The 16,261-nt window shown below is 57.6% G+C and overlaps 1 protein-coding gene across 1 annotated transcript; it reads left to right on the top strand.

The window, feature by feature from the left end:
- Nucleotides 1–283: 283 nt before the first annotated feature.
- On the top strand, nt 284–14,721 carry LOC128947617 (protein-arginine deiminase type-3-like). Its single transcript, XM_054291941.1, is given in 17 exon segments — nt 284–447; nt 5,051–5,231; nt 6,176–6,248; nt 6,632–6,693; nt 7,328–7,445; nt 8,426–8,551; nt 8,966–9,144; nt 9,960–10,063; nt 10,142–10,166; nt 10,169–10,255; nt 10,335–10,442; nt 11,100–11,251; nt 11,911–12,055; nt 12,145–12,238; nt 12,490–12,569; nt 13,195–13,329; nt 14,451–14,721. Coding segments are annotated over 17 exon segments (1,995 nt in total). The 5' UTR covers nt 284–355; the 3' UTR covers nt 14,685–14,721.
- The last annotated feature ends 1,540 nt before the right edge of the window (nt 14,722–16,261 follow it).

Genomic DNA, 16,261 nt, shown 5'->3' with positions numbered 1-16,261 from the left:
TTCCAGCGCTTTGTCCCGGCCGAACAAACGGAGCCTTTCAGCGCAAGGAGAAATCAAACCCGGCCGTGCCCGGCGCTGGCGCGGGCCCAGCCCGGCTCGGGTGTCGCGGTGAATATTTCACGGCGTGGGCAGGACGGGGAGCGCTCCCCCCGCGTCCCTCGGGGCTGGCCGGAGCCCGGACCGCCCCCCCGGACCCCCCGAAACATCCCGTGGGCGTCCCGGGCCGCTTCCCCCCGCTCGGAGCCGCGCACACCCAGCCCGGGGGTGGGATTAGGCCGGGCTTTGGCTGATCCCCTCCCCGCAGCCCGGCTTTATAAATCCCCCGCGGCGGCCGGGCGCGGCACCCGCGGGTGCGATGGCGCAGCAGCGCCGTGTCCCGCTGTCCACGCAGCGCCCCGGCAGCGCCGTGTGCGTGCTGGGCACCGAGCTGGCCCTGGACGTGTGCGGGTGAGCGCGGGGCACAAATCCGCTTTTCCCCCCTGATCCCATTAAGCAAAGCCCGAAATAGCGCGCGGTGGGGCGGGGCGGTGGCTGCTGCTGCTGCGGGGGCTTTTCCCAGGGGGATGCTGTCCCGGGACGGGGCAGGGGTGAGGGATGGGGTTCCCATTGCCCCTTCCCAGTGTCCATTCCCTTGATCCATTCCCAGGGTCCACCGCATTGTCTCTTCCCGCTGTCCATCCCTGCTGTCCATCCCTACTGTCCCTTGCCAGTGTCCTTTCCCAGGGTCCATCCCTACTGTCCATTCCCTCTGTCCATCCCAGTGTCCACCCCTCTGTCTATCCCACAGTCCATCCCTCTGTCCATCTGTCCATCCCTCTGTCCATCCCAGTGTCCACCCCTCTGTCCTTTCCTTGTGTCCATCCTTGTGTCCTTTCACAGTGTCCATCCCTCTGTCCATCCCTCTGTCCATTCCTCTGTTGATCCCTGAGTGCACCCCTCTGTCCATCCCACAGTCCATCCCTCTGTCCATCTGTCCATCCTGCTGTCCATCCTGCTGTACATCCCTCTGTCCATCCCTGTTGTCCATGCCTACTGTCCATCCCTCTGTCCATCTGTCCATTCCAGTGTCCATCCCAGTGTCCATCCCTCTATCCATCCCTCTGTCCATCCCTCTGTCCCTCACAGACACTCCCAAACATCCCCACAACAGCGGGACCGCAACATTCCCAGCGGGATTTTGCCACTTTTGGGGTACCACAAGCCCTTTTTGGGGTTTTAACCCGGCGGGATGAGACAAGAAACATTTCCCACTTTCGGTGGCAGGCAGAGAGCGAACCCCCGGCCCGGCCCTGGCTCTCGCTCCGGGGTTTTTCTCCCCTCTCCCCTCTCCGCCCGGGGCTCGCTGCCCGTCCCGTTCCCTGCGCTGCCCCGGGCTGGGATTTTCCCATTCCCGGGCACCGAGCCGCGTTTCCTTCTCCCGGATCCGCTCCGGGCCCGGCGCCCGCGGCCTCCCGAGCGGGGCGGGGCGGGACGGGCTCCGGCCTGCCCGGCAGCGCTGGAAACGCCGATTTTGGGGAGATCCCCCGATGGGAAATGCCGATTCTGGGGAGATCCGTGCCCTGATGGGAAAAGCCGATTTTGGAGAAACCCGTGCCCCAGTCAGAAATGCCGATTTTGGGGAGATCCGTGCCCCAGTCCGATTTTGGGGAGATCCGTGCCCCGATGGGAAATGCCGATTTTGGGGAGATCCGTGCCCCGATCAGAAATGCCGATTTTGGGGAGATCCGTGCCCCAGTCCGATTTTGGGGAGATCCGTGCCCCAATCCAGTTTTGGGGAGATCCGTGCCCCGATGGGAAATGCCGATTTTGGGGAGATCCGTGCCCCGATCCGATTTTGGGGAGACCCGTGCCCCAGTCAGATATGCCGATTCTGGGGAGATCCGTGCCCCAATCCGATTTTGGGGAGATCCGTGCCCCGATGGGAAATGCCGATTTCGGGGAGATCCATGCCCGAACCACCCCCGGGCAGCGCTGGCATTGATGGCATCGCGGCCCGGTCCCGTCCCCGCTGCCCTCGGGATGTTCGCGGGTTTTATTCCAGGATTTCGGTGCGTTTCAGAGCAATTCCTGCCGTTATTTGTGGGATTTATTCCCGTTTATTCCTGTTTCCCATGGCGGGACGGGGCGCGCTTTGCACCCGAGATATCCCTGGATTTGGGATTTTTTTAGGGATTCCTGCGGTTCTTTCCATGGGATTCATTCCCACCTATTCCCGTTTATTCCCAGGCGCGCTTTGCACCCGGGATATCCCCGGATTTGGGGTTTTTTTTGGGATTCCCGTGGTTCTTTCCCTGGGTCCCATTCCATCCTCTTCCCGTTTATTCCCAGGCACGCTTTGCACCCGGAATATCCCCGGATTTGGGTTTTTTTCGGGATTCCTACCGTGAGGTTGGCGCCGCCGCCTTGCCCTGGGTTCGCAGCCTCGGGCGGGATTTGCTTTAATCGCCTTTGGGGATTTGCGGGAATTTCCAGGAGCGGCTGCTCGCACGTTCTGGGGGATTTGTGCCTATCCAGGGAATCCACGCAATTCCAGGTTTCAGGATTTGTTCATGTCCAGGGAATCCATGCAATTCCAGGATTTGTGCACATTTAGGGAATTTACGCAATTTCAGGTTGCAGGATTTGTTCATATCCAGGGAATCCATGCAATTCCAGGTTGTAGGATTTGCCCATATCTCGGGAATCCATGCAATTCCAGGATTTGTGCCTATTCAGGGAATCCATGCAATTCCAGGTTGCAGGATGTGTGCATATCCAGGGAATCGATGCAATCCCAGGATTTGTGCACATTTAAGGAACCACTGCAATCCCAGGTTGCAGATTTGTTCATATCCAGGGAATCCATGCAATTCCAGTATTTATGCACATCCAGGGAATCGATGCAATTCCACCTTGCAGGATTTCCTGCGGGATTTTTTCCACTCTGAATTATTTATCCCCATTCCATCTTGCAGCCCTTGCTGCAGTTGCATTTTTCAGGATGAATTCCATTTTTTCAGGACCTGTTGCTGTTCTGAATTTCAGGGTTTGTTTGAATTAAAGGATTTCTCAGGGATTCACATCTCAGCGCTTGTTGCCCTCACCTTTTCCAGGATTATTTGCATTTTCAGTGATTGTTGCTGTTCTAAATTGCAGGATTTTTTCCCCATTGAAGGATTTACCCCAATTTCATATCTCAGCATTTGCTGAAATCACATTTTCCAGGAATATATGAATTTTCCATGACACGTTGATATTCCAAATCCCAGGAAATTTTCCCTTGGGAAGGTTTTACCCCAAATCCACATCCCAGCCCTTGCTGAGGTCGCATTTTCCAGGAATATTTAATTTCCCATGACTTGCTGATATTCCAAACCCTGGGATTTGTTCCCTTTGGAAGTTTTCACACCAATTCCACATCCCTGCCCTTGCTGAAATTGCATTTCCCTGGAATATTTGAATTTTCCATGACTCATTGATCCTGTTCCCAGGATCATTGATATTCCAAACCTCGGGATTTGTTCCTTTTGGAAGGTTTCACCCCAATTCCACATCCCAGCCCTGCATTTCCCGGGAAAGTTTGAGTTTTATTCCGCATCGCAGCCCTTTCTGAGGTGGCGTTTTCTGGGAATATTTGAATTTTCCAGGAATATTTGAATTTGCCATGACTCTCTGATTTTTCAAACCCTGGGATTTGTTGCCTTTGGAATTGTTCCCTTGGGAAGGTTTCACCCCAATTCCACATCCCTGCCCTTGTTGAGGTCGCGTTTCCTGGGAATGTTTGAGCCCAGCCCCGTTCCTGCCATCATTCCCTCTCCTGACCCCGCTCCCCTTCCAGCCCAGCCCATTTCCGCCATGATTCCCATGTTCCTGACCTTGCTCCCATTCCAGCCCAGCCCATTCCTGCCATGATTCCCATGTTCCTGACCCCACTCCTGTTCCAGCCCAGCCCCATTCCTGCCATGATTCCCATGTTCCTGACCCCACTCCTGTTCCAGCCCAGCCCCATTCCTGCCATGATTCCCACTGTTCTGACCCCACTCCCGTTCCAGCTCGGCCCATTCCTGCCATCATTCCCGTTGTCCTGACCTTGCTCCCATTCCAGCCCAGCCCATTCCTGCCATGATTCCCATGTTCCTGACCCCACTCCTGTTCCAGCCCAGCCCCATTCCTGCCATCATTCCCACTGTTCTGACCCCACTCCCGTTCCAGCTCGGCCCATTCCTGCCATCATTCCCGTTGTCCTGACCTTGCTCCCATTCCAGCCCAGCCCATTCCTGCCATCATTCCCATGTTCCTGACCCCGCTCCTGCTCCAGCTCGGCCCCATTCCTGCCATCATTCCCATGTTCCTGACCCCACTCCTGTTCCAGCCCAGCCCCATTCCTGCCATCATTCCCACTGTTCTGACCCCACTCCCGTTCCAGCTCGGCCCATTCCTGCCATCATTCCCGTTGTCCTGACCTTGCTCCCATTCCAGCCCAGCCCATTCCTGCCATCATTCCCATGTTCCTGACCCCGCTCCTGCTCCAGCTCGGCCCCATTCCTGCCATCATTCCCATGTTCCTGACCCCACTCCTGTTCCAGCCCAGCTCCATTCCTGCCATCATTCCCACTGTTCTGACCCCACTCCCGTTCCAGCCCAGCCCATTCCTGCCATCATTCCCGTGTTCCTGACCCCGCTCCCATTCCAGCCCAGCCCATTCCTGCCATCATTCCCATTGTTGACCCCACTCCTGCTCCAGCTCGGCCCCATTCCTGCCATCATTCCCATGTTCCTGACCCCACTCCTGCTCCAGCTCGGCCCCATTCCTGCCATCATTCCCATGTTCCTGACCCCGTTCCCGTTCCCGTTCCAGCCCATTCCTGCCATCATTCCCGTGTTCCTGACCCTGCTCCTGTTCCATCCCAGCCCATTCCCGCCATCATCCCCGTGTTCCTGATCTTGCTCCCATTCCAGCCCAGCCCCATTCCTGCCATCATTCCCATTGTTGACCCCGCTCCCATTCCAGCCCAGCCCATTCCTGCCATCATTCCCGTGTTCCTGACCCCCGCTCCCGCTCCCGTTGCAGCTCGGCCCCGCTTGGCGCCGCCTCGTTCCAGGCGCAGGGCTCCCAGGGGGTGAAGCTGTGGGTGCTGCACAACACCCAGAGCGTGAAGCTGCCCTCGAGCGTCTGCCGATGGCCCCTGAGCGCCCGGCCCGAGCTGCTGCTGGCCATGGAGCGCCCCAGCAAGGAGCCGGGGGACGAGAAGGTGAGAGGGGATCCCGATGGAATCATGCTGGGTGATGGGATGGGTGACGGGATTCCCGCTGGATCCTGGGATCATGTTGGGTGTTAGGATTCCTGCTGGATGCTGGGATCCGGTTGGGTGATGGGATTCTCGCTGGATCCCAGGATTCCTGATGGGTGTTGCAATTCCTGCTGGATTCCAGGATTTCTGATGGGTGTTGGGATTCCCGCTGGATCCTGGAATTCCTGCTGGGTGTTGGGATTCCCACTGGATCCTGCTGGGTGTTGGGATTCCTGCTGGATCTCAGGACTCCCAATGGGTGTTGGGATTCCCACTGGATCCTGTAGGATGTTGGGATTCCTGCTGGATCCTGCTGGGTGTTGGAATTCCCACTGGATCCCAAGATTTCTGCTGGGCTTTGGGATTCCTGCTGGATCCCGGGATTCCTGATGGGTGTTGGAATTCCTGCTGGATCCCAGGATTCCTGCTGGGTGTTGGGATTCCTGCGGGATCCTGTTGGGTGTTGGGATTCTTGCTGGATCGTGAGATTCCCACTGGGTGCTGGATTCCTACTGGGTGTTGGGATCTCCTCTGGGTCCCCAGATCCCACTTGATCTGCATTGGGTGCTGGGATTCTCAGTGGGTGCTGGGATGGGTGACAGGATTCCCACTGGATCTGGGATTCTCACTGTGTGTTGGAATGGGTGATGGGATTCCCACTGGATCCCAGGATTTCCGCTGGGTTTTGGGAGTCCTGAGGATCCCAGGATTCCTGATGGATCTCAGAATTCCCACTGGATCCTGGGATGGATGCCAGGATCCTCACTGGGCGCCAGGATTCCTACTGGATCCTGGGATTCCTGCTGGATACTGGGATGGGTGCTGGGATCCCGTCTGGGTGTTGGGATTCCCAGTGGATCCCGGGATCCCGCCCGGCTGTCTCATTGCCCTGCTCCTCGTTGCAGGTCAGGGTTTCCTATTTCCGTGAGGACGGCGGGGTTCCCGTGGGCCGGGCCGTGCTCTACCTCACCTGCGTGGGTAAGGGGGGATCAACCCAAACCCCATTCCCCAAATCCCCATTCCCAAACCCCCATTCCCCAACTCCCATTCCCCAGACCCCCCATTCCCCAACTCCCATTTCCTGAATCTCCTTCCCCAACTCCTTTCCCGAACCCCCATTCCCAAACTCCCATTCCCATATCCCCATTCCCAAATCCTCATTCCCCAACTCCCATTCCTGAACCCCCATTCCCGAATCTCCTTCCCGAACCCCCGTTCCCCAAGCCCCATTCCCAAATCCCCATTCCCCAAACCCCCATTCCTGGGATTTCCCCTTCCCAAACCCCCATTCCTGGGATTTCCCCTTCCCGAACCCCCATTCCCAGGATTTCCCCTTTTCCCATCTCATCCCTGTCCCACAGAGGTGTCTCTGGATGCTGATGTCACCCGCAGCGGGGCTGTGAGCCGGACACTGCTGGACAAGGTATGCAGAGGGGCCGGGAACACCGTGGGATTGGGAATTCCTGGATGAGCCACCAGGCCCTGATGGGATTGGGAATTCTTGGATGAGCCTCAAACCCTAATGGGAATGGGAATTCCTGGCTGAACCCCAGGGCGCGATGGAATTGGGAATTCCTTGATGAGTCCCCAGGCCCTGACGGGATTGGGAATTCCTGGATAAGCCCCAGATCCCGATGGGATTGGAAATTCTTGGATGAGTCCCCAGGCCCTGGTGGAATTGGGAATTACTGGATGAGCCCCTAGACCCTGATGGGATTGGGAATTCTTGACTGAATCCCAGATCCCAATGGGATTGGGAATTCCTGGATGAGCTCCTAGACCCCAGTGGGATTGGGAATTTCTGACTGAACCCCAGGCCCTGATGGGATTGGGAATTCTTGGATGAGCCTCAAACCCCAGTGGGATTGGGAATTCCTGGCTGACTCCCAGATCCCGATGGGACTGGGGATCCCCAGCTGACTCCCAGATCCCGATGGGACTGGGAATTCCTGGATGAGCCCCCAGGCCTCAATGGGTTTGGGAATTCCCAGCTGAGCCCCAGACACCAATGGGATTGGGAATTCCCAGCTGACCCGGCCCCGCTCCGTGTCCCCCAGGCCAGCTGGACGTGGGGCCCTGATGGCCATGGGGCCGTGCTCCTCGTCAACTGCGACCGCGACGACACCGGCACCAAGGGCCTGGACAACGAGGACAGCGTCGTGCGCTCCTACGAAGGTCTTGACAGCCCCGAGACCCCGGCTCCCGCTCTTCCCTCCCTTTTCCCACTTTTCCCTGAGTTTTCCCTCCCTTTTCCCTGAATTTTCCCACTTTCCCCTCAATTTTCCATTCCTACCGCAGCCCAGAGCCCAAATTTTCCCACTTCCCCCTCAATTTCCCTTTTCTTCCACAGCCCAGAACCTGCTGTTTTCCCACTTTCCCCTCAATTTTCCCTCTCTAACACAGCCCAGGACCCCCATTCTTCCACTTTTCCCTCAATTTTCTCCCACTTCTCCCTCAGTTTTCTCTCCCTACCTCAGCCCAGAGCCTGCCGTTTTCCCACTTCTCCCCTAGTTTTCCCCCTTTTCCCTCAAAAAAACATTCCCTCAGTTTTCCCCTTTCCCTCTAGTTTTCCCTTTTCTTTCAGTTTTCCCCTTTTCCCTGGGTTTCCCCTTTCCCCCTTTTCCCCAGGTTTTCCCCTTTTCCCCCAATTTTCCTCTTTCCCCCCAGTTTTCCCTTCTCCCACAGTTTTCCCCTGGTTTCCCCCTTTTCCCTGGATTTCCCCTTTTCCTGGGTTTTCCCATTTCCCCCCAATTTTCCCCTTTCCTCCCAATTTTCCCCTTTCCTCCCAATTTTCCCCTTTACCCCTTAGTTTTTCCCTTCTCCCTCTGTTTTCCACTTTTCCCTGAGTTTGCCCTTTTCTCTGTTTCCCCCTTTTCCCCTGGTTTTCCCCTTTCCCTTCGGTTTCCCCCTTCTCCTTCAGTTTTCCCCTGGTTTCCCCCTTTCCTCTGGTTTCCCCTTCTCCTGGGTTTTCCCCTTCTCCCTGAGTTTTCCACTTTTCCCTGGGTTTCCCATTTCCCTGGGTTTCCCTTTTCTCCCTCAGTTTTTCCCTGGTTTCCCCCTTTTCCCTTGGTTTTCCTCTTTTCCCTGATTTTCCCCTTTTCCCCCAATTTTCTCCTTTTCCCCCCAATTTCCCCTGATCCGTGCCGGTTCCCCAGACCTGCAGGACATGGCGCAGCTGGTGCTGAGGACGCGCGGGCCCCGCGCCACCTTCGCCGGGCACCGCCTGCTGCTGCACCTCGACTTCGCCGACGCCAACAAGATCAGGGTGTTCTACGGGGGCAGTGAGTGCTCAAATTTGGGGAGATTTAGGAGGATTTTCGGGGATTTGGGAGGATTTGGGGGGCACGGACCCCTCTGCTCACTGGGATTAACCCCAAATCTTTGCGCTGCTTCTCCAACGCCCCGGGCGCAGTTGAGCGGATCCAGACAGGATTGAGCTGATCCAGGTGGGATTTGGGGCAGATCCAGGTGGAATTTGGGAAGATCTGGGGGGATTTTGCGGGCATGGACCCCTCTGCTCACCGGGATCAACCCCAAATCCTTGTGCTGCTTCTCCAACGCCCCGGGCGCAGCTGAGCTGATCCAGGCGGGATTTGGGGTGGATCCAGGCGGAATTTAGGGTGGATTTAGGGACCAAGGGGGAACGCTGTGGGAACGGGGCTGGGGTTTGGGTTTGAGGTGTCCGTGTCCCGCAGACAATGTGGAGCTGGAGAGGTTCAAGCCCGTCCTGGGGGGCTCCGAGCTGTCCTACACCGTGCGGCCCAGCCGGCACCAGCACGAGAGCGTCTTCTACATGGAGGGCCTGGCCTTCCCCGACGTGGACTTCTCGGGGCTCGTGTCCCTGCACGTCACCCTGCTCGAGAGCGCTGAAGAGGTCTGGCCAGGGGGCACTGGGGGTGGGACAGCCTGGACAGATCCCAAACTCCATCCCCACCATCCCAGCAGGGGCTGGAACAGATCCTAAACTCCATCCCCACCATCCCAGGGTGGGCTGGGACAGTGGGGACTGATCCCAAACTCTGTCCCTTCCATCCCAGAGGGGTTTGGACAGCAGGAACAGATCCCAAACTCCATCTTCACCATCCCAGGGTGGGACAGCATGGACAGATCCCGAACTCCATCCCTGCCATCCCAGAACCCCCATTCCCCCACTTTTCCCTCCAGTTTTCCTCCCCAGGAGGGAATGGTACAACGGGGACAGATCCCAAACACCATCCCCGTCATCCCAAGGAGGGGCTTGGACAGCAGGGACAGATCCCAAACTCCATCCCTGCCATGCCAGGAGGGGTGGGACAATGGGGACACATCCCAGACTCCATCCCAGCCATCCCAGAACTTCAATTTTCCCATTTTCCCCCCACTTTTCCCTCAATTTTTCCTCCCTGGGGGAGCTGGTACAGCAGGGACAGATCCCAAACTCCATCCCCATCACACCAATGTGGGTTGGGACATTGGGGACAGATCCCAAACTCCATCGCCACCACAACAACGTGGGTTGGGACATTGGGGACAGATCCCACACTCCATCCCAAACATCCCAGAACCCAAATTTTCCCATTTTTCTCCCACTTTCCCCTCAATTTTTCCTCCCCTGGGGCGGCTGGGAGAGCAGGGACAGATCCCAAACTCCATCCCCAACATCCCTGGGTGGGCTGGGACAGATCCCAAACTCCATCTCCACCACCCCAGGGCACCCTGGAGTCTCCGATCTTCACGGACACCGTGGTGTTCCGCGTGGCTCCCTGGATCATGACGCCCAACACGGCGGTGCCGCTCGAGGTCTTTGTCTGCAGGTGGGTTCTGCTGGGTTCTCCCACCCTTCCCACCGCCAGGTCCGCTCCCAAATCCCGATTATCCCGTTTTCCCCCCAGCGTGTACAAGAACGAGGAGTTTGTGGGGCGGCCGTGCGCGCGCTGGCGGAGCGGGTGCAGGTGCCGCTGACCGTGGTCCCGGCGCCGCAGAACGAGCAGGACCGCTGGATCCAGGTGGGAACAGGAGCCACCCGGCCCCTCCTCGCTGCGGCAGCGCTGGGGGGGATCCCAAAATTCTCCATCCCTCCTGCAGGATGAGATAGAGTTCGGCTACATCCAGGCCCCCCACAAGACCCTCCCCGTGGTCTTCGACTCGCCCCGGGACGGCGGCCTGAAGGATTTTCCCGTCAGGAGCCTCCTGGTATCCAGCCCCTTCCCCCTAAAAACTGGGATAAATCCTTCCAAAAGCTGGGATAAATCCTTTTAAAAACAGGGATAAAATCCCCTAAAAACTGGGATAGGTCCCTTTAAATACTGGGATAAATCCCTTTAAAAACTGGGATAAATTTCTTCAAATACTGGAATAAATCCCCTAAAAACTGGGATAAATCCCTTTAAAAACTGGGATAAATCCCCTAAATACTGAGATAAATCCCATCAAAAAATGGGATAAATCCCTTCAAAAACTGAGATAATTCCCCTAAAAACTGGGATAAATCCCCTAAAAACTAGGATGAATCCCTTTAAATACTGGGATAAATCCCTTCAAAAACTAGGATAAATTCCTTCAAATACTGGAATAAATCCCTTTAAAAACTGGGATAAATCCCTCCAAAAACTGGGATAAATACCATCAAAAACTGGGATAAATCCCTTTAAATACTGGAATAAATCCCTTCAAAAACTGGGATCCCTAAAAACTGGGATAAATCCCCTAGAAACTGGGATAAATCCCTTTAAAAACTGGGACAAATCCCTTTATCTCCTGCATTTTTGGGATCGGATGCTCCAGCACAGAGGATTTGGTGTTGACAGCTGCATTTTTTTAACCACTTTGTCCCATTTTCCCACCGCTCAGGGCGCCGATTTTGGCTACGTGGCCCGGCAGGCTCCAAAGGGCTGGTTTTCCAGCCTGGATTCTTTCGGGAATTTGGAGGTGAGCCCGCCCGTGACGGTGCAGGGCAAGGAGTATCCCTTGGGGCGCATCCTGATCGGCAGCAGCTTCCCCAGGTGAGCCGAAAAACCCCAAAACCCAGAATTTCCCAGGCCCGTTTGGGGTCGGTTCTGAGCAGAGCAGGAATAACCCCAAACCCAGAACTTCCCAGCCCCATTTGGAGTTGGTTCCAAGTGGAGGAAAACCCCAAACCCAGGATTTCCCGGCACCATTTGGGGTCATGAAAAACCAAACCCAGGATTTCCCGGCCCCGTTTGGGGTCATGAAAAAACCCAAACCCAGGATTTCCCAGCCCCATTTGGGATCATGAAAAACCCCAAACCCAGGATTTCCCGGCCCCATTTGGGATCATGAAAAACCCCAAACCCAGGATTTCCTGGCCCTGTTTGGGGTCAGCTCCAAGCAGAGCATGGAAAACCCCAAACCCAGGAATTCCCAGTCCCATTTGGGGTCATGAAAAACCCCAAAACCGGGATTTCCTGGCCCCGTTTGGGGTCGGCTCTGAGCGGAGCAGGGAAACCCCAAACCCAGGAATTCCCAGCCCCATTTGGGGTCAGCTACGAACAGAGCAGGGAAAACCCCAAACCCAGGAATTCCCAGCCCCATTTGGGGTCGGCTCCCAGCGGAGCAGGAAAAACCCCAAACCCAGGATTTCCCGGCCCTGTTTGGGGTTGGTTCCCAGCAAAGCCTCCCCAAACCCGCGGTGCTCCGCCAGGGTGGGCGGCCGCAGGATGGCCAAGGCCGTGCGGGATTTCCTGGTGGCCCAGAAGGTGCAGGCGCCCGTGGAGCTCTTCTCGGACTGGCTCTACGTCGGGCACGTGGATGAGTTCCTGACCTTCGTCCCTGCTCCCGACCGGAAGGTAACGGATCCTGGGAGTGGGAAAAAGCAGGATGAGACCCTCAGAGCCTTCCCCAACCTCCTCCTCCTCCTCCTCTTCCTCCCCTGCAGGGATTCCGGCTGCTCCTGGCCAGCCCCAGCGCCTGCTACCAGCTGCTGAAGGAGAAGCAGGAGGAGGGGTTTGGCGAGGCCGCGATGTTCCAGGGTAGGGCAGGATGGGCAATGGGGATCCCTATGTTTGTTTCCCCTTTTTCCTGCAAAATGTGATGGGGGAGGTGGATGGACCCTGAAATCCGGCTGGGAAGTGGAGGCAGAATGGAGCAGAATTGATTAATTAATTAATTAATTAAAGCTGCAGGGGTTGGATTGCTGGGTTGGGATGGAGCTCCGGGGCAGAGCTGTAGTCTGAGCCCGGCTGAGCTGGGGCAGAATTCCAGCCTGGCTCCCTCTTGGCAGGGCTGGACAGGGTGTCCAAGCCGACCATAAACGAGATCCTGGCTGACGAGGAGCTCCGCAAGTTCAATGACTACGCCCAGGTGGGGATGGGGAGCAGGAGGCTCCAAACCATCGCTCCCTCCGTGTCCTTTTGTCCCTCCATCCCTCCTTCCTCCCCTCCATCCCTCCTCCCATCCTCCATCACCACCCTCCTCTCCATCCATCTCCCCATTGCTCTGTCCCTCCTTCCGTCCATTCCTCCGTCTGTCCAACCTTCTGTCCATCCCTCCCTCCATGGATCCATCCATGGATCCATCCCTCCATGGATCCATCCCTCCACGGATCCATGGATCTATGGATCCATCCCTCCATCCATCATCCATCCATCCATCCATCCATCCATCCATCCATCCATCCATCCATCTCTGTGCCCACCCTTCTGTCCATCCCTCCCTCCAGCCGCCTGCCCATCCTGATGTCCATCCCTCTGTCCCTCTTTCCTTCCCTTTGTCCCTCCATCTCCCCATCCCTCTCTCCCCATGCCTTTCTCCCTCCATCTCCCCATCCCATTGTCCACCTCCTTGTCCCTCCATCCCATTGTCCATCTCCTTGTCCTTCCATCTCCCCATCCCCCACATTGTCCCTCCATTTCTCCACCCTTTTGTCCCTCCATCTCCCCATCCCGCTGTCCCTCTCCCCTGACCGTCCCTCCCCGGTGGCTCCCAGAGCTGCATCAGCTGGAACCGGGACATCCTGAAGCGCTCGCTGGGCCTGGCCGAGCCCGACATCCTGGACATCCCGCAGCTCTTCCAGAGCCACAACAACGCGGGGGCCGACGCCAAGGCCTTCTTCCCGGACATGGTAGCGGCACCCCTGAGCTCCCTGGGGTGGGATTGGGATATTCCCTGATGGGATCGGGGCTGGGATGTCCCCAGGCCAGGATTGAGGCTGGGATGTTCCCTGGTGGGATCAGGGATTCCCTGGGCCAGGATGGGGCTGGGATGCTCCCCAGGGTGGGATTGGGGTCAGGAGTGAGGCTGGCATGTTTCCTAATGGGATCAGGGTCAGGGTCAGGTCGGGATGTCCCTGAGCCGGGATTGGGGCTGGAATGTTCCCTGATGGGATTGAGCCGGGATGCTCCCAGGGGCGGGATCAGGGCTGGGATCTCCCCAGGGTGGGATCGGGGTCAGGATGTCCCCTGATGGGATCGGGGATTCCCTGGGCTGGGATGCTCCCTGGTGGGATCAGGGTTGGGGTCAGGTCGGGATATCCCTGAGCCAGGATTGGGGCCAGGATGCTCCCTGATGGCATTGAGCTGGGATGCTCCCTGGGGTGGGATCGGCGTCAGGATTGGGGCTGGGATGTTCCCTGATGGGATCAGGGTCAGGATTGGGATATCCCCGAGCCAGGATTGGGGTCAGGATGCTCCCTGATGGGATCGGGGCTGGGTTGTTCCCTGAGGGATTGAGCCAGGAGGCTCCCTGGGGTGGGATCAGGCTGGGATCTCCCCAGGGCAGGATGTCCTCTGATGGGATCGGGGTTTCCCCAGGATGGGATTGAAGCTGGGATGTCCCTGGGGTGGGATTGGGGCTGGGATGTCCCTGGGCTGGGATGTTCCTTGATGGGATCAGGGCCAGGATGTGCCTGGATGGGACTGGGATGTGCCCTGATGGGATCAGGATGTCTCCTGATGGGATCAGGGTTGGGATGTTCCCTGATGGGATCGGGAATTGCCCCGATGGGATCGGGGCCAGAATGTTCCCTGATGGGATTGGGGCTGGGATGTTCCCTGATGGGATGGGGACGTCCCTGGGCTGGGATGTCTCTTGATGGGAACAGGGTTGGGATGTGCCCTGATGGGGTTGGGATGTCCCTGGGCTGGGATGTCCCTGATGGGGTTGGGATGTCCCTGGGCTGGGATGTCCCTGATGGGCTGGGGCCGTCCCTGGCTGCTCCCTGCTGTACTCCCCGCTCTGCTCCAGGTGAACATGCTGGTGCTGGGCCGGCACCTGGGCATCCCCAAACCCTTCGGGCCCGTGGTGGGCGGGCGCTGCTGCCTGGAGCAGCGCGTGCGGGAGCTGCTGGAGCCGCTGGGCCTCTCCTGCACCTTCATCGACGACTTCTTCACCTACCACATCGGGCTGGGCGAGGTGCACTGCGGCACCAACGTGCGCCGCAAGCCCTTCGCCTTCAAGTGGTGGCACGTGGTGCCCTGAGGTGGCTCCGTGTCCCCTGCGTGTCCCCTCCTGCCCCAGTCCCTGCCAAGTGCCTTCGGTGGCGAAATAAATCCAAATCTGGGCTGTGGGGGCTCCGTGGGGCTCTCCTGGCACTGGGAGAACGCTGGAGTGGTTAAACTGGTGGGGAATGGGCTGGGGCTCTGGAACTGCTGTCCCAGTGAAAAAATCCACGTGGGATCAGGGAATAATGGAATCATGGAATTATGGAACCATGGAATTATGGAATCTTGGGACCTTCAAGCTCATCCATTCCCGGGGGCAGGGACACCTCCCACTGTCCCAGGCGCTCCCCAAGCCCCAATGTCCAGCCTGGCCTTGGGCACCTCTAGGGATCCAAGGGCAGCCCTGCTCTGGGAATTCCATCCCAGCCCTTTCCCACTCTCTCAGGGAAGGATTTATCCCAAATATCACAATCCAAATTATCCCTCTTTACTTTGAAGCCATTCCCTGTGTCCTGTCCCTCCATCCTTGTCCCCAGCCCCTCTCCAGCTCTCCTGGAGCCCTTCAGGCCCTGCCGGGGCTCTGAGCTGTCCCTGGAGCTGCTCCAGGTGAGCATTCCCAGCCTTTCCTCCCAGCAGAGCTGCTCCATCCCCCTGATCCCCCTGGAGCCTCCCCCAGCCCCTCCTGGAGCCTTCCAAGATGGAATTTCTCGGGAATGGCCCCATGGGAATGCGGGAATGACCCTCAGGAATGTGGGAATGGCACCCCCGGATCCTTCCTGAAGATGGGAATGCCTTGGGAATGACCCCTTGGGAATGACCCCCGAGGATCCTTCCCAGAGCTGGAATTCCTCGGGAATGGCCCCATGGGAATGCGGGAATGACCCTCAGGAATGTGGGAATGGCACCCCCGGATCCTTCCCGAACCCTGGGAATTCCCTGGGAATACAGGAACAGCCCCATGGGAATGTGGGAACAGCATCCCCAGATCCTTCCCGAACCTGGGAATTCCCTGGGAATGACCCCTTGGGAATGACCTCCCCAAGGATCCTTCCTGAGCTGAGGAATTCCCTGGAATGCAGGAATGAGCCTCCTGGATCCTTCCCAAATCTGGGAATTGCCCAGAATGTGGGAACGGCACCCCTGGATCCTTCCTGAACCTGGGAATTCCTCAGGAATGACCCCTCAGGAACGACCCCCAAGGTTCCTTCCTGAGCTGAGAATTCCCCAGAAATGCAGGAATGACCCTCGGGAATGCAGGAATGACCCTCCTGGATCCTTCCCGAATCTGGGAATTCCCTGGGAATGACCCCTCGGGAATGACCTCCCCAAAGGATCCTTCCTGAGCTGAGAATTCCCCAGGAATTGCAGAAATGACCCTCCTGGATCCTTCCCAAATCTGGGAATTTCCTGGGAATGCGGGAATGGCCCCATGGAAGTGTAGGAATGGCCCCATGGGAATGTGGGAACAGCACCCCCAGATCCTTCCTGAACCCTGGGAATTCCCGAGGAATGACCCCTCGAGCTGAGAATTCCCCGAAATGCAGGAATGAGCCTCCTGGAATCCTTCCCGAATCTGGGATTCCTCGGGAATGGCCCCTCTGGAATGTGGGAATG

This window comes from Melozone crissalis, unplaced genomic scaffold (genome assembly GCF_028551555.1).
Source record: "Melozone crissalis strain CALT ecotype California unplaced genomic scaffold, PUWL_Pcris_2 ptg000107l_1, whole genome shotgun sequence".
Lineage (NCBI taxonomy): Eukaryota > Metazoa > Chordata > Aves > Passeriformes > Passerellidae > Melozone > Melozone crissalis.
The sequence above is the reverse complement of the archived record's forward strand: the minus strand, read 5'-3'. Positions and strand labels throughout refer to the sequence as shown.